Here is a 25,202-nt window from a genome sequence, read left to right on the forward strand (position 1 = left end):
ATAGGCTGGCCTCCTGTTAATTATGATGTTGTAAGACAGACTTATGACCTGTTTCATATTCACATTACACTTATGAGCATGACTCCATTACTATGACTGTAAATGTGCCCAATATCCTCCTTAAATGTGAATGAGCCATCCAAAGTATTGTCGAGTGATGTGCCAAAGGATGACACATCCAGACTTTTCCTGCCACCAAGCATTGCGACAGGATCCTACATGTACCACCATGGCCAAATGTACCATATTACAAGGGACAGAAACAGTCGGTGCTCCCTCCCAGGTCTCCAAGCTCAGAGCTGAATCCAGGAGTACCCCCAAACTGCAAGAACTGTGTTTACAAGAGGAGTGTAATTTAACACAAGATGAATCCCTATTCCAGATCTGTCATTCAGCTGGCCAGGAGAACCTCTTTCTTGTCTACACTAAGCTTCAATGTATTTGTCTTCATCCTGTGTAAGATGTGCCAGGCACCAGTTTAGCATAAGAACAGCTTCCTTGGAATTACCTCATATACTCATGTATAAGTCCAGAAATTTTAATTTAAAAAAATTAAATCCAAAAAAACCTGGGACAACTTATTATTGGGCCAACATGAATACTATACTATAACTCTTATCCAGAAAGGAGCCCTGCCCTTCTCTGAGTGCAAAGTAAGAGCTTAGTCCATCCTGGTAGGACATAAAACAAGTAGTGAGCCCCCTACTCTCTTTGCTGTGGCACCACTTCTGAATGCCTTTCTGAAGGCCTGCATGGGGAAATGGCAGCAGTGAGCAGAAGCAGCTGATCCCCTGAGGAAGCATTGGTGCTTACATCTCTTCACAGAATGATCTGCAACTTATTCATATTCATAGGTCATATCCATATCCTTACTTTTGGCCCCAATCCTGCCCTTGACTTGTATTGATACATGAATATATATGGTAGGCGAAAAAGAATAAGGCTGGTCATCCTATGCATGTTGGTGACACCTGACTTCACTACACTCTAAACAGCCTCAATCCATGGTTTCATGTAGAAATACTCTTAACAATTTCAGCTATATGCATTTGTAAAGGACAATTTTGAGTAAAAACAAATAGCTCATATTTCAGTGTCGGCTGAACTTTAGTTCATGCCATCATAAACTGTTTAATCATGCATGCTTAATTTTAGTATCTCATAAGCCTAAATATAAATTGATGATACATTATATTTTAGGCTGGAGAGCTTGTAAACAAAAGCAGTTTTAAAAATGATAAACTGATGGTGATGTTGATGACAATATGGACCTTCCACAAAGGAAATCAGCTTCTGATATTCCAAAGCAACTGTGAAAGTGACACAAGATCCTTATATTCTCCTCCTCGCTCATAGTTCCTTTGGGTCAATGAAGTTGTAATATAAATTAATGCAAGCAATTGTCGTTTATTCGTTCAGTCGCTTCCGACTCTTCGTGACCTCATGGACCAGTCCACACCAGAGCACCCTGTCGGCCATCACCACCCCCAGCTCCTTCAAGGTCAAGTCAGTCACTACAAGGACACCATCCATCCATCCATCTTGCCCTTGGTCGGACCCTCTTCCTTTTTCCTTCCATTTTCCCCAGTATCATTGTCTTCTCTAAGCTTTCCTGTCTTCTCATTATGTGGCCAAAGTACCTCATCTTTGCCTCTACTCTTCACTATTTTATCAAGATTAATGCAAGCCACTATATAGATTATATATTTAATATAATCATGGTAACCTAGGTTAGCTCTTAAATAATCAGCCACGATGAGGACATAATAGGTTCAACTACACTGCAGAAGACAGTTTGATACTACTTTTTACTGCCATGGCTTAAGGCTATGTAATCATGTTCATTGTAATTTTTCAAGGTTTTCCGTCTTCTTTGTCTCAACAAACTACAATTCTTGTAATTCCATACCACTGAGGCATGGTAATTAAAATGGTATCAAACTGTATAAATTCTACAGAGTAGATAGATACACCCAATGTTAAACTGCAGTTAGAAACGAGCACTGAGGGAAAGGAGAAAGATGAAATTGGGGGGGGGGGGGGGGGAGATAATTTTTCTTATTTACAAATGGCAGTTTTAAGATCAAGACCAGGATCTCTGGACTGAGCAGGAGCTTCAGAAGCCCAGTTTTTCTGATGTAAACTATACTGCACATTTGCATGATAAATAGTAAAGTATAAAAGAAACTGAAGTTTTAGATAGAAACTGTAGAGACATATCAAATAACGAATAAATATTTCTGCAAAGTCACAACAGTACTTTATACCTTCCAAAATAGATGTAACAGAAAGAATTCATGTCTCACAAAATATCTAATCATTTTTCTTTTGTGGCACACAGTGACTACCAGATATGTAGAATCCTTTCTAAACATTACTTTAGAAAAAAATATGTATTCTTGTGGTCTCTCCATTCCTCAGAGTCATCACATTGAATGATGATAAAGTTCAAAGATAAAATTATAAATAGATTATGAAGCAAATAAAACACACACAGAGAGAGAAACATAGGTATATATAAATCAATCCTTTGTCAAATATTGATTATTGAAATACAATTAGACTGCAAACCTGTTCTTTGTATGGTACGGAACAGTTAGTCTGCTAACCTGTTCTTTGTCTGGTATCATTTCCTATGCTGGTTCTATAGAGTGAGACAAACTAGAGTCAGACTGAAATATTTCAATAGAACCAATTCCACTGGAGAAAGTACAAAGGTTATCCAGAAAGTAAGGCTACAAGGCACATAGCTCTCGTGGGGAATTTTCTTGGGGGAAGTTGGTATCACTGCCATGTAGTGGGAAGCCAGCGGAAGCAAACAAGCACTGCCAGTCATCAGTTGCTCATTGACTGGCATTGTGGTGACGGTTAGAGATGAGTGTCCTCATTCCGTTTCCCTCCAAGTGCGAAGTTTGCACTGTAATATGTTACCTAAGTGCTAAGGGCATGAACACCTCTACAATTCATTCTGAAATTGTTTCGGTTTATGGAGAGGATGTAATGTGAAGAAAGCATGTGACAAAATGGGTACGGAATATATTGTGAGACCACGAAGAAACTTCACAGAGCCATCAAAAACAAACGTTATGGGATGCTGATGGTGGGAGTCTGTCTCCTTCATGACAATGCGCGTTCACACATCACTCATGCTACTCATGCAATACAAGAGTTGTTGACTTCATTTGACTGGGATGTTTTAAGCCACCCCTCTCACAGTCCCAATCTTGCACCCAGTGACTATCATCTGTTCACTAAATTGAAGGAACACCTTGGTGGAAAACACTTTTCCGACAACGATGAGGTGAAAATCAAAGTAACGAACTGGCTGAAAAAGGCGGAGGGAAACTTCTAAGACACAGGCATCAAAAACTTGTCCCACAGATACTGAACTGAGTGGTGATTGTGTAGAAAAATAATGTATTACCTATACTACAATCCAGGTAAGTTTTATTAAAATATATTCATTCTTTGTATTTTCAAAATACAAAGATATCATCTGGAGAAGCCCTGCTCTCGATCCCCTTCGCAGGCGTGGTTGGTGGGGATGAGAGAAAAGGATTCTGGATCCATAACTTAAGTGGGGCATGGGATCAGCTCTGCCCACTCTGCAGAAGTGGTGCCCCATTTCACCATTTCCCCTACTGCAGGTATTCATATTTCCTCCATTTTTGTATGGGAATTGTGCCCCTAATCCTCATGAATGTGGAGGGATGACTACACATAGACCTTTATGAGTGCCCTGACACTCTTTTAGGAAAAAAAAAAAGGTAAAGCACAGTCTAATTCTACACTTCAACTGAATTCAATGGAACTCTCTTCCTAATAAGTGTGGATAGGATCACATATTGAATGTTAAATGTTAGCATTACTTATTTAGATTATTCAGTTCCTTTTAAGAAAATGGAAAATAAATCCATCAATGAATACTAGGTAGGGAAATTAAGACTGCTTCCTTCTAAAGACATCAAATGGCAACCTTCTCTGCTCTGATTCATAGTTCTTTGTATGTATGCAGTTTAAATGGTACTACAAGCAGTTCAGTAATTATGTGCTTGCAAACTCTAAACAGAGGATGATGAAAGATAGAGTGCTTTCTTTTAGTTGAAATCTACTCACAGCTATGAGGGCCAAAAATGATAGTTGCACTCAAAGAACAGAATAGTAAAACCTCTGGAGTACATGCCTATCAACTTTTAAACTGTAGTTTGACCTTTGTGGCTCTTAGTAAAGATCTTAAAAGAGATAATGACTAAAATGCACTAGAAATGTTATTGGAGTCATACAGAATTTTTAAAATACAACATAGAAAATAGCCACTTTTGATTATCTAAGCTGTGCCATTCATTTCACTTCATAAATGACAATCTTTTCACAGGTTAGATAGACAGAGTGGATGGGGAGAAAGGCTGTGCATCAATTCCTTGTGAAATAACTGGTGGGTGGCAATGCTACTCCTTTATGATGTCACTGCTGCCATAGAGACCATGTGTGCACACAAGTGGGAATGACATCTGGCACCAGAAGAGCATGGAGAGTTGAGAGAGGAGGCAACATCTTCAGTCTGGCTGGGTCATCAAAGCAGCTCAACTGATAAAAGAACACCCTATACAGTCCTAGATCGGATTCTACTCCCAAACCTCAGAAGATGTCTCAGGAAGTGGACTGGTTGCACAGCCAAGCAGGCGTGTGTAAAGTAGATCTCTACAATCCTGAGGGAGGAAAAGATCAGGACCGCAAAGTGATTTGTTTTGTTGATGTCTCCAGCCTGAACATAAAGAACACCGACGATGATACGGGCAAAGATGCTGCTGGCCAGTCTAAAGGCAATGAATCTGTCACCGGACTCGATCTAGGGAAAATGCAGGACAAAGAGGTTATTGTAATAAAGGACAGTGATGCACCTGAACAGTCGAAGACAGAAGGAGCTGTTTGTTTGTTCAAACAAGGTTCAACTGAAGAACTCAATGTTGTGTCCTGGCTCTTTGACGATCTGCAAAAATACGCATGTGGATTCCAACATGCGCTTACCCCTTCACCGACCCCTCCTAAACCAAAGCCCTCAGCAGCTGACAAGATGTCTCAGAATAACAATAACACAGCTTTCAAGGCTTGCGAAGGTCAGAAAGCTGCAGATGAAGTAGCAAGTACTGTTCAAAAGCTGTGTACTTTGGTTATGCAAATGGCAAGTAAAGAGATCTCTGAAAATCTGGAAGATGCTGCCAGCAAATGTATCCGACAGGCAATCTATGCCACCAAAGATGGGAAACCTCTTCCCCCTAGTTGCGTAAGTAAGGTTGCTTCCAAAATGGTGAATGAGGCTATGGAAAGTGCCCAGGAGCCCAGTGCCAAATCATCTCAAGACAACATGGGCAAGAAGGATGAGAAAGGCTCTCCCAAGAAAACGTCTCTTTTTTACGGGGAAGTATGTTCCAACCAAAGTGAATCTATGCAGGATGATGATGTAAAGCCCACACATGCCCATTTGATACACCCAAGAAGGCAGTCAGCTCGCACCGAAGGCAGTTCTTTTAACAAAGGACTAATGGTTTATGCAAACAAAAATGCTAAAGATATGACATTTTCATTTGTGAATGCCACAAAGATCCACAAGAGACCACCACTCCCAGCTTGTGTGGTTTTGAAAAGAGTGTTTCTGAAACACACAAGAGATGTCATATCAGACTTAATTGACTCTACAATGAAAAATCTACATAATGTCACTGGGGTCCTTATGACAGACTCAGATTTTGTTACCACAGTGAAGAAAAATCTCTTCAACGCAGGAACCCAGAAGTCAACTGAGATTTTAGAAGCAATGGTACTACGAATGTATAATGCTTTGATGACAGAAACAAAGGAGAGAGGACACAGTCTTGTATATTCTTTACTGAAAACAGGATGTTCATTAGATGCTAATTCTCCAAATATGCATTTCGCATCTTTGAAAGGTGGAATACATACAAGAGAAAAAGTAAAGACAGACATGGGACAGACGTCAGCCCAGAAAGTAGGCGAGACAATAATTAAGGATGGAATTAGCATGCTGAGATCAAAAGCAGGAGGTGGCAAATGTCCAGACAGACCTCATGACAAGAGGCCAGAAAAGAGTAGCTCCACAACTGAGTTTCTTGCCAAGGACCTCATTTTGACAGCTTTAATGCTGATACAGCAACATTTGTTAACTCAATACAAAGAGCCGGTTCATGAGTCAAACACATCTTCATTTGGCTATTTCGAAAAGGGTGGCAAACATGGCTCTAAATCATCTCATAATTACAAAGGTGATCCACAACAACAAGAATATCAGAGAGGAGAAATACAAAGTGCTCTCCTATCGATCATCCAGAAAGTCCTACAAGAAGCTGGTTTCAGTGTAGATGAATGTGAAATAAGCAAGAATGTCAAACAGAGTACATATGACGACAGATCTACCAAGACAACAAAATCCAAGTATGGTTCAGATGTGGATTCTGAAAACATGGAACAAATAAACAAGAAATTCATTGATCAGCTGATGGAATCTGTGATGAAGCTGTGTATGTACATGACTAAGAGTCCCGATTTTGTTGTTGAAGATTTCTCTGACGAACAAGGCACATACTTTACTGCGAGAAACAGAGGTGTAGCAAGCCCAGATTCAATGGCATGTCAGAAAACACGTTCTGGCAATATTGGAAAGCCACTTGTGCCTGCTGGTTCTGAGGTGATTGTGAACAACCAGACTGCCAATAACAGCTCACAGAACAAGGAACTCCAGGCTATCCTCCAGTGGATGGCTGCCTCCCACTTCCAAGTGCCCAATCTCACTTTCATGAATGAGAATGACGAGGAGCTGAAGAAGCTTCCTCAACTGGCCGACAAAGCCGCTAAGAAGGGTGCAAGTGTGGGGGATATTTTGCAGGAGGTAATGAGGTATTTTGAGAAACAACAGGTTGACGCCGCTGTGGGAAACATGCCTCGTAGCGGACTTCTTGACTGGTTGCTTGCTAATCTGTAGACAAGTGCCAACACCTCCCTCTCATTACTTCCACCCAGCGAAGTGCAATCTTAATTACTCAATGGAATAACAATACAGCTCATTTTCCATAGACAACAGTTCATCAAATTCCACAAGCTGTTACACACTAGCTGGGCAAAAGCACCAATAAAAAAATACAAATCTCCAGTGGTTATTGTTTTTTTTAAATTAATGTTTATGCACATTCGTGGGTAATAAGGAACAATGAAACAAAGCTAAAAGCATTTTTATTGGGTTGTTATGAATTCTGTTAATAGAACATCCCCATTGTTCGATCTTCATCATCTGCCTCTGGCAATGAGGAATGAAGACACTGTTGTTGTTTGGTGCCTTCAAGTGACTTCTTATTTATGGCTACCTTAAAGAGAATCTTATCACATGGTTTTCTTGGCAAGACTTGTTCAGAAGGGAGTTGTCTTTGCCTCTCTCTTGGGCTGACACTTCCCTAAGATCATCCAGTAGGTTTCCACCATTGCTGAGTGGGATTCAAAATTTTGGCCTCCCAGTTGCTAGTCCAACACCGAACTGGACCTCTAAATGCTCATTACAATTTGCCTTCAAAACTGAGTTAAGATCCCCTTTTCCCTTCTTTGATCCACCAACTTCAGAAAATCATTCATGGTTGAGCAATAGTCTAAATGACACTGCATTTATTCTTGCACATCTATGTTCATTTTCCTATGAACCGAAACCTATATAATTTTTAACATCCATAATTTTGCAGTGGTATTTATTAGTAATGCAAAAGAAAAGAGGATAAATATTTAGACCCACAGGATGGACTATACTGATGCGTGTGTTTTAAGACTGTGATTGCTCTCCACTTCCATGATTCTTATAAATGACTCCACACACCCTTCATGTAATAGGTTTGTTTAACTATTGTAACTTATTCTACCAACTATGCTTGTAGCTACATTTTTGTAATCATATGATTTTGGGGGGGGGGGGGGGCTCGAAGAGGTTTACTATTGCCATCATCTGATGCTGAGATAGTGGGAACTATTAAGGAACTCCCACTGGGTTACATGGCAGAGCAAGCATTCAAAGCCTGGTTTTCAGTGTCTTTGCACAAGGCTTAAACCACTAGACTACGCTGGCTCTCCATGTTATTGCTGAGTTCAAGACATTTCTGATCAAGACCAATCCTAAGGAAACAATTACAGTGTTTCTTGGAAATACTGTTCAGAAGAGGTTATCCATTGCCTTCCTCTATGGCTGAGCGAGTGTGACCTGCTCAGTCCCTCAGTAAGTTTCATGGCTAAGTAAGCATTCAAACCCTGATCTCTAAAGTCACAGTCCAATGCTCAAACAGCTTTACCATGGTGGCTCTCTATATACATTTGTTATTGCTTTGTTAGGCAAGAAAGAAATGTCACACACAAGATCAACTATAGAGTGTCAGTGTTCCTTGTATGCCTTACGACAACTGTAAACTTGCAGCTGTCTTTAAGATGAAGTGGCATTCCTACACACAACACCTACAACTCAGCTCCTTTTTTCAAACTCTACCTTCTGAGAATAGCCAACATCCAATGGTGTATCCAATAGTAAGTCCATCTATTAATGGAATTGAGACTTTCCCCCAGCTGCAGCCAAGAAGTTGCTCAATAGAATTTCTCAGTGTTGTGAAAAGGGTTCTTAGGATGCAAGGAATGTTTGCAGAAGGAAGAGGAGATCACTAAAAAGCAGTAATATCCAGCGGAAATACACAATTGATCCTGTGCTCTGAGTAACTGTACTACTCTATATATGTAGTCTGAACGCAACTGCATCAGATTACACACAGATCACAGATTTCACAACTGTTCTAACATTACTCATATCTGCTCCAATGAAAGAAACCGGATTTTTTTCTTAGTTTTTTAAAGCGTTGTTGATTGCATCCAGCTGTTTCTACATCCCAATATTTCTTCTAAAGGAAAGAAACACCACATGATATCACTGTAATTCGCAGTATGGGCTCCACAATATCAAAATGGTATATCAAAAAGAAATAGCAGGAAGCATATCCACGAAATGCTGAATGTCTCCGCTGTGAGCAACAAACCCTTCATTGTTTTGTCTTTACAGTGAATGTCACATTTCTTTCAAAGTCTAGCTTTTAGGCTTAAAGAAATCCTATTTTGCAATTTAAAATATACTTGTGTCTTTTAAAAACATATTCAAATGTAACAACTTGAAATAGAAATGTTCATAACAGATGTAAAAAAAAAAGAGGCGCAATAGCCAACAAACTAAGAATTGTGTTAGTAATAATAATTTCAGGTATCATTATGCCTATTTTTTCAGGTGCTATTTACAGGCAACCACCTTGTATTTCAGAAAAGAACTAGGCTAAACACTTCTAAACTTTGGTAAGATTCTATGGTATCTGGAAAATGTTGAAGTTTTAAAATGAGAACTCTGGCCTTTTGTGAAAGACGATTTTATTTTAGACACACAAAAGCACATTTAGTGAAAGTACTTAGAACAACAAAGCGCTGCAAACACAAAGTGTAGAACTGCAAATCAAGTCTCCGTGAAATGAATACACACGCACACACTCCAAGTGAGCTCACCTGAGTAGCTGCAGACTGACAGGGAAACGAAGATGATGATGACACAACAGGAATGTCAGACTGGACAGCCGCCACAGTGGTAGCAGGTGTAAAAATCAGCTGTGGAAGCAGTAAAAAGAAATCTGAAAGACCAACTGGACCACAGGTGCATGCACACAGCTATCTGATTTTTTTTCATATACAAGCACCTTTTCCATCTTTCTCTCCTCACCAGCAAAAACAATTCAATTAAGTATCCCTCTTGGATTTGTATTTAGAAGCAATTAAGAAGAAAATGAACCAACTCAGCCAACTTGAACATGAGAGACACCCTACTTACGACAACTTTATTACAGAAAGATAATATATAAAGAACAAGCAATTCCAGTTTCAGCAGCCTGAGAAAAAGTTGCTGCTATGAAATAAGTTTTATTACTGTTTTTACTGTCATAGGGATGAGCAGGTTTGACAACTGAAACCAAACTGTCTTGACTTGATTAACAATACAGCAGAGAAAAGTTCAGAAGTGGTTTTGCACCCAGTGCTTCAGTAGTATTGAGCTTTACTTGCAGTACTTCTATATGACTCAGAGTAAGGACAGATAAGTAAGAACTTTCAAAACTACGGATAGTGAGAGTATTACTGATGTCCAAGAGCACGATTGGCTTGTACTAATTATTTGTACCAGTGCCAATTAGTTCCTGCACCATGCTACATGAGCACCATTTCAAGTTTTTTCTTTGAGTTGCAGGCAGATTAGTTGACCACTCATCTACAATAAGGACCATGAGTCCCTTTATGATCACCTGAGATCTTCAAGAGAGCCCCTTCTCTCTTCCTTCTACCTTCTTAGGCTCTTAATGGCTGCTACCATGGCTTTGGTCCTCTCTCCTTAAGGAGGCTAGGACAGCTCCCTCCTTGCTCTTCTTCTCATACATTAGTTCAAAAACTCAGAAATTTCACACCTGAAGTCATTGTGCAGCACCCTGAAAATACTTCTTAATATATATTTGATCAGAAAAGCAGCACAGCTTTATAAATCACATAAAATCATCCTGCAAAGCATTACAAGACATTAATCACACAATTTAAAAATAAAATTACAGATAAAATCTAAATAAAACACCTCTACCTCTTTTTCCCCAAATTTTACTCCAACTCATCCCAGGAAGATGGTGAGGTTAATGGGAAGGAATGCAGATTTCCATCCCACAGGCTTGCACTGACATACTGTGACTCCATTCCCACAAAAATCAGTTTCCCTGCAAATGAATTAGTCTAGGATTCCTTCTATTCCATGAAGTATTAGCCAGCAGTTCTCATGAACTCTGCTAAAGCCCCACAAAAGCTGCCACCTACTTCTTAATTTTGGAAATGACAAGAGGAGAGCAAAGTTCATTCGTCATCTCAGGACAGCTAGAGCAAACTGGAAATGCACTTTTTAAAGGCTTTCCCTTCCTTTCTCAGTAGAAAAGGTGAGAGTCGCTTGTATATCAAGAGTCATTTCAAGGCCCTTGGAGAATCCCAAGGCAGAAGTTCCCAAAAAGGTACTACTCCCTTTGATACTGCTATTTCCTGAGCAAGTGATTATTGCTTTTGTGTATGTATAGCAGGGGAAATTAGGAAAGCGGAAACAAAGAGAGAATTGATCCATAGGGAGTTGCCCCCTCAAAGCAGCCTGAGGATTCTACATATACAGTACAAGACGCTTGCCTCTCCACTTAGGTTAGCTGTTGGGAAGGCAAGGAAGATATAGCTGCTGATGGAGGAATTTATTTATTTATCATGTCAGGAGCAAACCAAAAAGTTGTATTGCATTTTTAACAAACAAACAAAACACAAATTTTCCAAGCTTGGTAGTTGATTAAATGTCCTTTGACCAGTAGCTGGCCACTTGGGGTGCCTCTGGTGTTACTATAAGAAGATGAAGGAAGAAAGCATTCTTATCTGACAATGCCAACTCATCTGATCTTCTCACCACTGAAGATAGGACTCCCCTTGCCCCCTTCCCAGTACAATGACATTCTGTTGATTTGGCTCTATACAACACTGTAATCTGGTTCTTCAAAGGATAATGCAGAAATATGTTTTGGTTTTTGGGTTGAAAAAGTTTAATCTAATATCTCCTACCTCAACTGGATCAGAGAAAGCCAAAACAGAATTCTTTTATTGAACCATTTAAGGTAGTACATATGATCATCGCCAGATCTTCAAGACCAGAAAAGAAACCAAACACTCTGAACAGCTGAAGACTTTTTACACAATATTACTGATGAATGGTACACATGACCTTCAAAGATTTCCATAACAGACAATTAGACCTCCATACTCATTTTAAGTCTCTCACCCATGGCCAACTAGATTCGAAGAAGCATTATAATGGAAAGGAACATGGTATTTTAATACACTATGTAAGACAGAGTTCATTCTTTTAGGATCAAAGAAAATAATCTCAAAATACATAGTCCAACAACAACAGTGATTCTCAACCTCTGGATCCCCAGGTGTTTGGCCCTACAACTTCTAGAAATCCCAGCCAGTTTACCAGCTGTTAGGATTTCTGGGAGTTGAAGGCCAAAACATCTGGGGACCCACAAGTTGAGAACTACTGAACAGCAATATCACAATATCACAAAACATGTAGGCTGTAGACAAAAGGGATGTTTGTCATTCTTCTCCCTAGGAATGACCAGACCACTCAATTACTCTTTTCTCTCTAACAAGGATAGGAAATGTGTTGCCATGAAAACTACACTACTAACAGCAGAACTAGACTGACTGGAGCCACAGACTAATAACACTGGAGAGAAAGATACTCCCCCATCCCTGACACAGAAGCTAGAAAATGCTTGCTATTCAGGATTACTTTGCAATGCTTATAAAATTACAGGATCACCCTTATTGCAAGACCTACACATAAAACTGAATAGATTTAGCTGATTGTACTGGCCTGATGCACCTCTGTATTTGCTACCAAAAAGCAAAAGAAATTTGCTACCAAAAAGAAAGTCATACCGTTCAGAATGTACCAACACTGAGCATGAACAAAACCATTTAACAGATGCATCTTAATGTAGCACAAATCTGCTACCCTGAACATCTTGTCTTCAGTCATGATAGCCAGGCTATACCTCTCCCACCCAAAAATTAACCAGAAATTGTTGTCTACTATAAAACGTGGACTTAAGGCAAACTCAAGAAATATTTGTTTACTACTTTCTAGCAAGAAATACATTACATTAAGGGGTTCAAAACAGTAATGTTAATTTATCCAAGGAGCATATAGGCGACTCTTGAACTATTTGCACATAACAGTTCTTCATATTTGGACTAAAAGCATTATTAAGTCTTGGTAAGGCTGAAATAGTCAAAGAGGCAAATACTGGAAAGAACATAACAGAATGATTGGAAGAAAAGGGAAGACATATCTCCAAGCACTTGTTATTTTTAAAAAATATTATTTTGAAACAAACCCAACAATTTTAGGGTATGTAGAAATTTCAAAGGCACTTTAAGATACACCTTTCCTTTTTTCTGTTGAGATTGAAATACCGTCTTTAAGCAAGGAACATGGTCATTTACGTATATAGTGTGTCCTTTCTTTCTCTACTGCCACAGAAATGGACTGCAGATTAATTTTACATGTGGCTTCTCTCCTTATCAGTGAAAACTTTCAAAACTCTAGCTATTGAGTGGCATTCGATGATACGTGAAAACAGTTTCGCTTACACAAATCTGAGCATTCAGTTCCAGCCAAAACCCTCAACACACCTAAGTCCCCTGTCCTCAACCCACCCAACCCCATAAGTTGCTCCCAATTATTTTGGGAGGAATCCTCTGGAATAGAATGGGAATAATGCAAAAGCTGTAACAGATGCAAGCAATTTTCACTATAGCAAAGTCACAAATGGACACAACCCATGTATTTTATTCATATCCTATGTACCAATATTACTTCTCTTTCTCTAATCCTCGATATAATCTGTGCCAAAATGCAGAAGGACATCTAATGCACTTTATTTTACCTGCTAGTGCAATTAAACCCTACTTCCCATCCCCCGGATCCCCTGTGCAGATACATTACATTGCTCTCTCACCCAGTGGTTTTAAAGTTTTAATCTTTGCAACCAACCCACTGTGATCAAATTTTTTTGTGTTCAATTATGCGATTTTATATTGTTTGTTTTGCTTATTTATATTGTTTCTTGTATTTTATTTATTTTTTCTTTATATTTTACTGCTGTATTCCTATGCTGTATATTTGTATTGCTGTGTTGTTGGGCTTGACCTCATGTAAGCCACCCCGAGTCCCCTTGGAGAAAGGGTGGCGGGGTATAAATAAAGTTTTATTATTATTATTATTATTATTAATAATAATAATAATAATATCTTAAGGGGTTCTCTTATTTTAAATCAAAACTGTTCTCATTTTTATATGCCTTCAAATGAACTCTGACTCACGGCAAACCATCCAAGGGTTTTCTTCACAAAATTTGTGAAAAGGAGATTTACCATTGTTGTTGTCTTCCTCTTTTGCTGGGAGGGCATCATTTGCCCAGGACTACCCAATGGGCTTCCATGGACAATTGGAAATTTGAATCCTGTTCACTCAAACCATGACACCACATAGGAGACTGAAGGGGGGGTGGGGAGAATGTCTTTTTCAATTACTACAGCAATTGAAAAAAAAAAAAAACTGTTAGGAGCACTGCTACAATGACACCAACATTTGAAATCTAAATATTTCAGCCACAAAAATATCAAGAACTATGGTGACTGACTACTTTAGGTTTGTGTGTGTGTATCGGAATGTCCAATTATACATTCTTTGTTGGAAATTCAATGGAGCAAAGGAAGGGAACCATTAGCTGAAGAAACTAAAGAATTAATTTCACCAGTTCTTTGGAAAAATTTAAAATTTTCTAATAAGACTTACCATTTGAGCTCGGAGGTACATTTGAGCCTGGCTGGCAGTCAGAGTAGGGGAGGTGCTCCCTAGCAGCATTGTCTGTTGGGTAAGACTGCTGCTACTGGTGTTGGAGGCCTGTGATCGGCTTATTAGCTGAGCAGGCGTCGGCGAAGTTGAAAGATTAATCTAAAGAAAGAAAGTACATATTTATATCATGAAGTTCACTGATCACAGTATTGAAACGACAGGATGCAATCCGATACAACCCTATATTGTTCTGAGTTCCAGTGAAAACTGGTAGCTTCACATATGCAGTTTTGACTTTTGCAGATATGATTATTCACAGATTTGATTCACAATATTCACTCTAGAAATCTGTAGGTTCTCTGTTCCTTACTTACTTAGGCGATCCCTCGTTGTCCAAGTAAAATTGTCCTCCAAGTCTGGTGTCCTGCAGAGCCCTATTCTTGACCTGCATCTTCTACCGCAGTGAGGTCATCGGTTTCCAGGTGGAAGGCGGTTCCGGTCGGGGTTGGTTGATGCGCCTTCCTCTTGGCACATTTCTTTATTTTGCCCTCCATTCGTGCCTCTTCAAGTTCTACAGCATTGCTGGTCACAGCTGACCACCAGCTAGAGCGCTCAAGGGCTTCCCAGTTCTCGGTGTTAATGCCTGTTTTTAAGGTTGGCTTTAAGCCCATCTTTAAATCTCTTTTCCTGTCCTCTGACATTCTGTTTTCCATTCCTGAGTTTGGAGTAGAGCGATTGTTTTGGGAGACGGTCCAGCGGAGTTGATGGCAGAAGACTATTGCTTCAATGCTGCCGGTCTTTGCTTCTTCCAGCACGCTGACATTTGTCTGCCTGTCTTCCTAAAAGATTTGCAGGATTTTTCGGAGGCAACGCTGATGTAATCGTTCCAGGAGTTGCATGTGACTTCTGTAGATAGTCCACGTTTCGCAGGCATATAGCTTTATAGACAAGCAGCTTGGTATCCCTACGGATGTCCTGGTCCTCAAACACTCTGCTTAATTCGGAAAAATGCTGTGCTCAGAACTCAGGCGGTGTTGTATTTCAGTGTCAATGTTGACTTTTGTGGAGAGGTGGCTGCCAAGGGAGCAGAAATGGTCAACATTTTCTAATATTACACCATTAAGCTGTGTTTCTGCCTTTGGAGAGGGATTGGCTGGTGACTACTGGAAGAGCACTTTGGTTTTCTCGATGTTCAACGGGCCAAGCTTCTTGTATGCTTCTGCGAAGGTGTTTAGAGTGGCTTGTAGGTCTTCTGAATGAGAACAGATGACATTGTCATCAGCATATTGGAGTTCTATAACAGATGTTGTTGTAACCTTGGTTTTGGCTTTCAGTCTGCTGAGGTTAAATAGCTTGCCATGTGTCCGATAGATGATTTCCACTCCTGTGGGAAGCTTCCCATCAACAAGTTGAAGTATCATAGCGATGAAGATGGAAAATAAGGTTGGGGCAATAACACATCCTTATTTGACACCTGATTCCACCTTGAATGGGTCACTTTGGGAGCCACACCAGCAGCTACACCAGTCATCCCCAGCACAAGCGCTGAACCTGGAAGCCCAAGTATCTGTGGTGGCCAAGAGAGCCTTTGCACAATTAAAACTTGTGTGCCAACTGAGCCTGTTCCTTGAGAAGCCAGATCTGGCCACAGACAGGATGTCTCAGTTACAACTGATCTGGATTACTGAAGAGTGCTCTGAAACTTCAGCTAGTCCAAAGAACTGCAGCCAGGTTGCTCATTGGGGCTGGCTACAAGGAGTGGACAACCCCCCTGTTGCAGCAGCTCCACTGGCTGCCAGTCTGTTTTTGGCACCATTCAAAGTGATGGTTATGACCTTTAAAGTCTTAGACAGTTCAAGTCTAGGCTATTTGGCTGACTGCATCCCCTTGTACAAATCTGCCCGGGCTCTGAGATCTTCAGGAGAGGCTCTTTTCTTGGATCCTTCCATTTCAAGCCCGATTGGTGGGAACGAGAGAGGGGGCCTTTTCAGTGGCTGCCCCTTGACTCTGGAACTTTCTGCCCAGGGAAGCCACAATGGCCCCCTTCATGCTGTCCTTCAGGTAGCATGTTAAAACCTTTTTAGTCAGGCAGGCTTTTAAAGAAGAAGGTTTTAAAGATCAATTCCGGGGGTGCTGTGGTTTTAACTTTGCATATGCACAGAATATGTTTGAATGGTTTTTAACTGTGAATTTTAATACTGTTTATATTTACCCATAATTCTGTTTTAATGTTTGTATATTTTAAATTGTGTACTAATGCTTTTATGTTAAGCCGCTTTGAGTCCCCTCCGGGAGAGCTAAAGTGGGGTATAAATAAATATCATCATCATCATCATCTATGGTTAGCTTCCAGCAGAAGTTGATCATAGAGTCATGCTGGAAGGCCTAGAAATTTCTAGAGAGGTGTTCTCTCAGGGGAAAATAATAGCAATTTCTTAAGTTGTGATTTTAAACTTTCATCGGGGGGGGGGGGTGTCTGTGCCCCAAAAACCAACAAATGTGGAGAACTGGCTGTGTTATTACCCCAAAATCTGCTCGATTGCATTATGTTCTACAGTTTGGTAAACTCCCAGAACCTCAGCTGTCAAAATTAGACTGCTGCCAGTATCTTTGGTCACCTTCTTGTTCATTGCAAAAATTGCTGGATGCCAGGTTACATTTTCTTAACCATGGTCAATGGATGTTAAAATATATTTTAAAGATTAAATGTGTATAGAAAATAGTCATTAATTATGATATAATCAACCTGTGATACCCACTGATAAGTTTCATTTTACTTCTAGAGTTTAAAGAATTTGATTGTAGCCAAATTGTAGCCAGAAGCTTTCCCTTACTTGAAGTACCATGATGCTTTGTTTAAACCGCAGTCACCAGAATTTACTGGTAATAGGATTCTATGTTAATTAAAATATTAAAACTGAGTTTCTTGCCGCTTTTTGGAGGAATTCCTTTTTCTAAGGCATTTAATAAAACTCACATCTAAATGTCTCTCAAAATGATACAGACTTTTTTGCTCTTGCAAAACATTTAGTGTCAGGGATTTAGTCTCAATGGCAAGATTTATCCATGTTTTATCCAACACACTTCAAATGATGGCAAATAATTAAGAATTGAAAATTCTGCTCCTGCAATAGTTCTTTGTACAGAATATATTGGAACATGAAAATTGGGTTCCTTATTCAATAATGAATATGGTAAATAATAAAGGGTGGCTCAAGAAAAAAAGACTTTAGAAACTCACCGAAGTTTCTGACATGCTTGACTGCTGAGTGACGCTGCCATTGGGGGATGAACACTGCCTTCCACCTGACAGGTTTGCCTAAATAGCAAGTACATCAGTCAAATGTGTCATTTATGCTGCAATAAACAGGGTCTGAACATGATAAACTCAACATCTTGCTCAGTAACATCAGCTAGGCAGCCCAATGGCTGTAAGAAATCCAGAATGGCTTTGTCCATGGCCTTCAGACCTTTCAAAGTTGCAGTCAATCCTTTTATCCTTATTTATGGCATGTTTGCACAGTTAAGAAGATTCAGAAGCTATTATCTTGAGCTAACAACCTGATTACCCCAGTAACAAATTCCACTACTCCCTATGGAACAGATTTAGTGTCAAACACAAAAAATAGAATTTCCTTTATTAAAGCTATATTGTGCTAATATTTGATTGATAATCTTGGCCTAGATATGCAAGACAGGCCCGTTAAGAAATCTCTGATCAAGTTGAGGATTTTCTATTCTTTTCCAGCTTCTGACAGCCTCCTTGGATGTATAGAACAACACACATGTATTTCTCCGGGCCCTTCCACACAGCCATATAACCCAGAATATTAAGGCAGAAAATCTCACAATATCTGCTTCGAACTGGGTTATCTGAGTCCACACTGCCATATATTCCAATTCAAAGCAGATAATGTGGGATTTTATTTAGCTGTGTAGAAGGGGTCTCAATTGCTCCAAAGTATTCTGATATTCTTCCCTACAACCTATTCTCAGTCAGTTTGTGGAGAAAACATTAAAACTATATAATACTAATAATAACACAATATAATAATTATAGATTATATATTACATGTAATATCACTAATAACATTGCAGTATGGTGATATGGTACAATATAGTGATATATAATACTAATATTGTGCTATGCTAATAATAATATATTGTATGTACATATAACTTGTAAGCTGTTCTGAGTCCCTTCCGGGGTGAGAAGGGTGGGATATAAATGTTATAGATTAAATAAATAAACAAACTCTGCTCTATCATTTCAAAACTATAAAAGTTAATCAAATGTATTATTCAAATGTTAACTAAAAAGCTACATATAATAAATTGATTACTGTTCTCATGAACAGTTAATGTTACAAGTAATATTTTAACTGAAAATTGTGTTTTATCTGTCATGCAAGCATTTTCTTTGATATTACTGTTTTATATTATTTTAATTACTGCAAGTTGCCTTGAGTAATACATACACAAAACAGTTTCTGTCTCTTACTTCCACACTTCTATTGTTTTGCTTTGTTAAACTTTGTAACTCCCGCAGAAATATTTACACATACAGTGGCACAGAAATGCATTAAACAAACAAACAAGCACTGATGTTAGAGAATGGCCACAGTTAAGAATACAGCATGAGATTGAAACTGATGGTATGAATTATGAAATTGATTAGAAGCTGAGTAGCAAGTCAGGCTCATGATTCTTAGCTATCATGCTAATTAGATTGAAAGCTAAATTGCCTCAGGTTCTTGCTCCCTAATGGGAAAGTATTTCCTCAGCTTTAATGTAACAAAATAATAAATTTTGGGCTGATAGGTATTTTTGTATATGTTTCAGTATATGTACGTGTATATGTATGCATGTGTATACATATATATCTGCCCCCTCCCTCCTGACCTTTAGGAAGCTAGTGAAAACCTGGCTGTGAAACAAAGCTTTTGTGGAATGATGTCTGTGACCGGCAATCGACCAAAGTTACTGACCACAATATATGGACTGAATATACGGACTAAGTTGGACATGATTTTATCTTGGCAAATGGCTTTTATGTAATTTTATGTAATTTATCCTATATGTATTTGGTAATTTAATGTTGATGTATTATGTTTTAGATTTTTAGTGTTAGAATTGAATCTTTGCTGTCAGCAGGTCTGAGTCCCTCTGCGGAGGTAGAGAAGATCGGGATATAAACGTTTTAAATAATAATAATAATAATAATGTACACACTTTAGCACCATTACAGTATTAAAGAAAGTGGTGTCATTATGCAGGGCCGGGCTTTAGCATAGCAGGTTAATAACCAGGTGCAGTCAATCTTGCCAACTGAAAGGCTGACAGTTTGAAGCCCGGATCAGGGTGAGTTCCTGACCTTCAGCCGAGCTCCCTGCCCACCTAGCGGATTGAAAACAACAATGTGAGTAAATAAATAGGAACCCCATTAAAGTGGGGAGGTATTTTAGGCACGGCGTTTTGATCAGAAAAAAGAGGAAGTTTACGAACAAAGAAAGCTCTTTGGCAAGGAGATGGTGTGACAACACCCTCCAAAGATGCTAAAAGATCGGAAAAACCTATATATATTCCTCTATCTGTTGTCTGTCTCGTCATTGTATAAGTGGCATTGGATGTTTGCCGTACATGTGTTCTGTGATCCGCCCTGAGTCCCCTCTGGGGTGAGAAGGGCGGAATATAAATACTGTAAATAAATTACATAGGAAATCTTGTAACCACTTTGAAGTCCAGGTGATGATAACACAAAATGCAAAGCACCGACTGTATTCGGGGCTTTCTTTCCTACACCTCCATTTTGTTGTCTAGCCACCACAGTTTAAAGCTTGCATTGAACTGCATTAAATGCTCAGTGTATATGTGGCCTAAGAGGAATGGGGTAAACATTATCTAAATAGAGAAACACCCTCTTGCCAAGTTGACCTTATCCTTATGTTATCTCTCAGGAAACAGATGATCAATTCTAGGCGTTAAAAGGGAGAGACTGGAAGCCACTATATTAAGGCCAAACTCCTATTGTATGTTTATGTTTTGTGGCAATAAATTCGAAGATGAATATTTTCTAATCTTTCCCAGTCTCACCTGTGGTACGCTGGCCAGACTCTGGAACTGAGTGCTGCTTAAATGCTGCTGTTGTAAAGCAGCTGTTTGTAACATTAAATGCTGCTGCTGAGCTGCATACATCTGCTGGAGATACTGAGCTGCAGAGCTAGGGGGGCGGTGCAAGGCTTGTTGAATAACCTGTGGGTTTTTAAGTACATTGTTATAGTGGCAAAACATAGAAGTTTTTTTAAAATGCTACCACATCAACCAACCAATTATTAATACTGTATTTTCAATGAATCACATCATTGGTACTTCCATGAATGACTTTTGAACACAGGCTTTTACATCCCAAGTATTTACTAGGAAGGTACGGATGGGAGATATGAATCAACAGCCCAACTCTGTAGCCAGTCATAAATCACTCCTAAGCCTGGACAATGCAGTCGGATTCTTTCCACAGAAAATCCACTTCTTAGGACTCAATATACATAGCACCATCAACAAAGTGATATCATATTCTTCTACCACATATAAGTAATATTGTACAAGACCACTCTCAACAAAGAAAATCACATAGTTAGTATGCTCATGGTTCATCTTAAAAAAATACATTATTCTTCAAAGAACTAGCTTCTAGGAAGTCCAAAACATTTGGAAATGAACAAGGAAAAAACAAACAATGGAGGCAGAATCAGGGGGGAATCATTCACTATGTGTTGTTGTTATATTTGGAGAGGAAAGAATTTGGGAAGCAAAACTACAGATACTCATCAAGACAGTCCCTTAAGGAAAGTCCAAAGAGAAAGGTCACAGTGTTCATCCATATTTATCCATTCATGTATGCGTGAGAGACATTAATATAAATATATGTAATATTTGCAAAAGCAACAGCGCATGCCGTAACACCTCACTTATGAGGATTAGTTAACAGTCATACAATAGTAAAACAGCAAAAGGCAGTGTGGCGCTTAGGATGGTTGGGCTTTGACTGCAGAGACCTGAGATTGGATGAGAAACGAAGGGGCAGAACATGTTCACAAACAGTGCAGGGTGAACAGCTTTATATTTATTTGCAGTTTCTTTTTCAAACATCAGGAGGAAATTCTTTATATCATATGTACGTGTGAAAAAAATCTAGGAGTCCTCGTGGACAACAAGTTAAACATGAGCCAACAATGCCATACAGTGGCTAAAAAAGCCAATGGGATTTTGGAATGCATCAAAAGGAGGCTAGTCTCTACATCCATGGAAGTCATGCTACCCCTCTATTCTGCCTTGGTCAGACCACACCTGGAATACTATGTCCAATTCTGGGCACTGCAATTGAAGGAAGATGTTGACAAGCTGGAATGCGCCCAGAGGTGTGTGACTAAAATGATCAAGGGTCTGGAGAACAAGCTCTATGAGGAGCAGCTTAAGGAGCTGGGCTTGCAGAAGAGAAGGCTGAGAGGAGACATGACAGCCATGTATAAAGATGTGAGGGAAAGTCATAGGCAGAAGGGAACAGGCTTGTTTTCTGCTGCCCTGGAGACTAGAACGTGGAACAATGGCTTCAAACTACAGGAAAGGGGATTCCATCTGAACATTAGGAAGAACTTCCTAATGGTGAGAGTTGTTCAGCAGTGGGACTCTCTGCCCTGGATTGTGGTGGAGGTTTCTTTTTTGGACACTTTTAAGCAGAGACTGGATGGACATCTGTGGGGATGCTTTGAATGCAATTTTCCAGTTTCTTGGCAGGGGTTGGACTGGATGACCCACAAGGTCTCTTCCAACTCTGTGATTCTATGATTCAATGTCAACAAACAGGTTCTAGCAGTTTTCATCTCAAGTATAGAAGCAGGTCTTTAGTGAAGACAATGGGACTTCATTCCCATTTAAGATTGCCCCCTCCCCAAAGAACTTTGCATTACAACAGGAATTGCTCGAAATTAACTGCTCTTGGGAAAAATCATTTTCTTGAAACTACTATGTGAATTTTAACTAATGTCAGAGGGAACACAGCATCTATGGAAACTGGCAAATAATATTACCGTATTTCATTTGATATAAGATGCAAAGTAATTTCAGTAACATCAACAGAAAAAAGCTATACATATATAGAGAGAAATAGAGAGAATATATTTATATATACTGTGATTCTGAGTTTTAAGAGGTGTTTATATGGGAAGAAAAGCATGCCTTAGAATTGAAGAAATACAGCATTATCACTGCCATCATTTGGATCCTGCAAGCCTTTGCGCTTCATTATATTGGCAAAGTAGAGAAAACAGAAATAAGGTTAAAAAAAAACAGGGAAAGAAAGATTTAAAAAAAATAAGGACAAAGAGGGGGCACAGAAAAAGAAGTATAACAGTTACTGCAGACAGAAGCAGGTAGTTAGGTGTCAGCTCCATTTCTTGGATTTCCCTGGTTAGATCTGAAGATGCTGCTGGTGAATTTCGCAATGCAGAAATGGTTATGGCGACAAATGTTCTCTGCAAATAACATTTCTTCCAGCTTGAAATAGTAAATGTATTTAGTACTCAAATGCCTGCAATCCCTGTCGATTCTCAGCAATTTTACAGTTCTCCTGACTTTCATTATTTATTTTCAGCACAAATATGTACATAGCTATACATCAAGTATAAAAATACCTGTACAGCATGTCGATCTGACCCACTATAAACAGATATCTGAGGAGGCTGTGTACGGGAAGGGGAAGACGTGGTGGCTATGGTTGTTGTGCTTGTGGAAGATGTGGTTGTGCTTAGTTCATTCTCCATAGCTGTGGAAGGATTGATCCACCTGAGGAGAAACAAGTACAGACAGATATGATTTAAATGCTTCATCTCATGGTCAAGTTCTTTCAAAAGGTCATTCTGTGCCAAAAAAAAATCATTGAGTGATTTTGTGTTAATTTCATTAGTACGGAGGATATTGGGGCAGGAGAACCGATCTAATGCTCTTGCCTATATATTGATTCAATATTGTAGCAAGAATAGCTGGTTTAGGAAGCCCTTCCACACAGCCCTATATACCAGGAAAAATTAAGGCAGAAAAATCCCACAATATCTCCTTTGAACTGGGTTATCTGAGTCCACACTGCTATATAACCCAGGGCCCTTCCACACACCCCTATATCTCAAAATATAATGGCAGAAAATCCCACATTATCCGACTGTGGACAGATAACCCAGTTCAAAGCAGATATTGTGGGATTATCTGCTTTGGCATTCTAGGATATAGGGCTGTGTGGAAAGGCCCTCAGATAACCAGGGTCCTTCCACACAGCCCTCAATCCCAGCATATCAAGGCAGATTTTATTCAACTGCATGGAAGTGGACTCAGTAGCTAAGAGCCTTTCCACACAGCCATATAATCCAGAATATCAAGGATGCACTTTACATTTTTTTAGGTCTGCTCGTATGTCTTTCCACAAACGCCACTATCACCTTGTCCATGTTTCAGCACTATTTCCAATTTTAATTTTACATTTGGCCTTCCCACAGTTTTAATTGTATGTTGTCTTATTGATAATGTTATATGTCTATTGTCTATGTTCTTATTTTAATTGCTTGTATTGTTGTGATTATTGCTTGTATTGTTGTGTTCGGCCTCGGCCTCATGTAAGCCACACCGAGTCCCTTGGGGAGATGGTAGCAGGGTACAAATAAAGTGTTGTTACTATTATTATTATTGTGATAATCCTCAATATCTGCTTTTAACTGGGTTATTTGAGTCCACACTGTCATATAATTCAATTCAATGCAGATTTTCTACAGCTATGTGGATGGGGCTTTAGTCCCAACTAGACAAGGCCCATTGAATCAGTGGGATTTGTATTAGTCCTGTTTTAACCACTTCATATTTTAATGAATTTTAGCTGCTCCATTTTTTATTATGTTGGTAAATGTGTACAACATGATATGTTTATTTAAGTCAGCGGTCCTCAAACTAAGGTCATTTACCCAGCCCTCGCTCAGGGTCAACCTGTCTGAAATGACTTGAAAGCACACAACAACAACAACAACAACAACAACAACCTTATCTCATCAGCCAAAAGCACGCCCACACTTCCCATTGAAATACTAATAAGTTAATATTTGCTATATTTGTTCTTCATTTTAATTATTGTATTGTTTTTAAGTGTTTTTTGCATTACAAATAAGAGATTTATTTATTTATTTAGAGCTTTTATAACCCGGTCTTCTCGACCTCCGAAGAGGGACACAGGCCGGCTAACAGCAGAAAATTCAACACAAATATAGTAAACATAATAGCATCATAATACATTAATACAAAATACATTAAAATACAGATCATACAATATCATACAATTACAAAAGCCAGGTCGTCAGAATAAAATCACAAATTCATCACCATCTGCCGGTGTGGTCAGCCGTTATTGACTCGATCATCATTCTGCAAATGCTGTATTCCAAAGCCAGGTTTTTACCAGCTTTCTGAAAGTCAGGAGGGAAGGGGCAGATCTAATCTCCAACGGGAGAGAGTTCCAGAGCCAAGGGGCCATCACCGAGAAGGCCCTGTCCCTCGTCCCCACCAGACGCGATTGTGAAGGTGGTGTGACCGAGAGCAGGGCCCCTCCAGAAGATCTTAACAACCTTGATGGTTCATAGGGGAGATTCCTATGCAGTGTGCATAGGAATTCATG

The 25,202-nt window shown here is 39.3% G+C and overlaps 1 protein-coding gene and 1 pseudogene across 4 annotated transcripts in view; one reads left to right on the top strand and one right to left on the bottom strand.

Annotated features, from left to right (window-relative positions):
* The window catches only part of PHC3 (polyhomeotic homolog 3), a 63,016-nt gene that overhangs the window by 36,880 nt on the left and 934 nt on the right, over positions 1-25,202 (bottom strand). For 2 of the 4 annotated variants that reach the window (XM_060767536.2, XM_060767538.2), the window contains exons 2-6: positions 23,185-23,335; positions 20,588-20,746; positions 17,736-17,813; positions 14,495-14,653; positions 9,580-9,678 (exon numbers count right to left, since the gene is read on the bottom strand). In XM_060767536.2, coding sequence (XP_060623519.2) covers positions 9,580-9,678; positions 14,495-14,653; positions 17,736-17,813; positions 20,588-20,746; positions 23,185-23,313 — 624 coding nt within the window. In that variant the 5' untranslated portion in view covers positions 23,314-23,335. The remainder of the gene's footprint in view (positions 1-9,579; positions 9,679-14,494; positions 14,654-17,735; positions 17,814-20,587; positions 20,747-23,184; positions 23,336-25,202) is intronic. The other 2 variants (XM_060767537.2, XM_067466044.1) reach the window with 2 other exon arrangements.
* LOC132770516 (A-kinase anchor protein 4 pseudogene) lies at positions 4,646-6,997 on the top strand (annotated as a pseudogene).

Source organism: Anolis sagrei, chromosome 3 (assembly GCF_037176765.1).
Source record: "Anolis sagrei isolate rAnoSag1 chromosome 3, rAnoSag1.mat, whole genome shotgun sequence".
NCBI lineage: Eukaryota > Metazoa > Chordata > Lepidosauria > Squamata > Dactyloidae > Anolis > Anolis sagrei.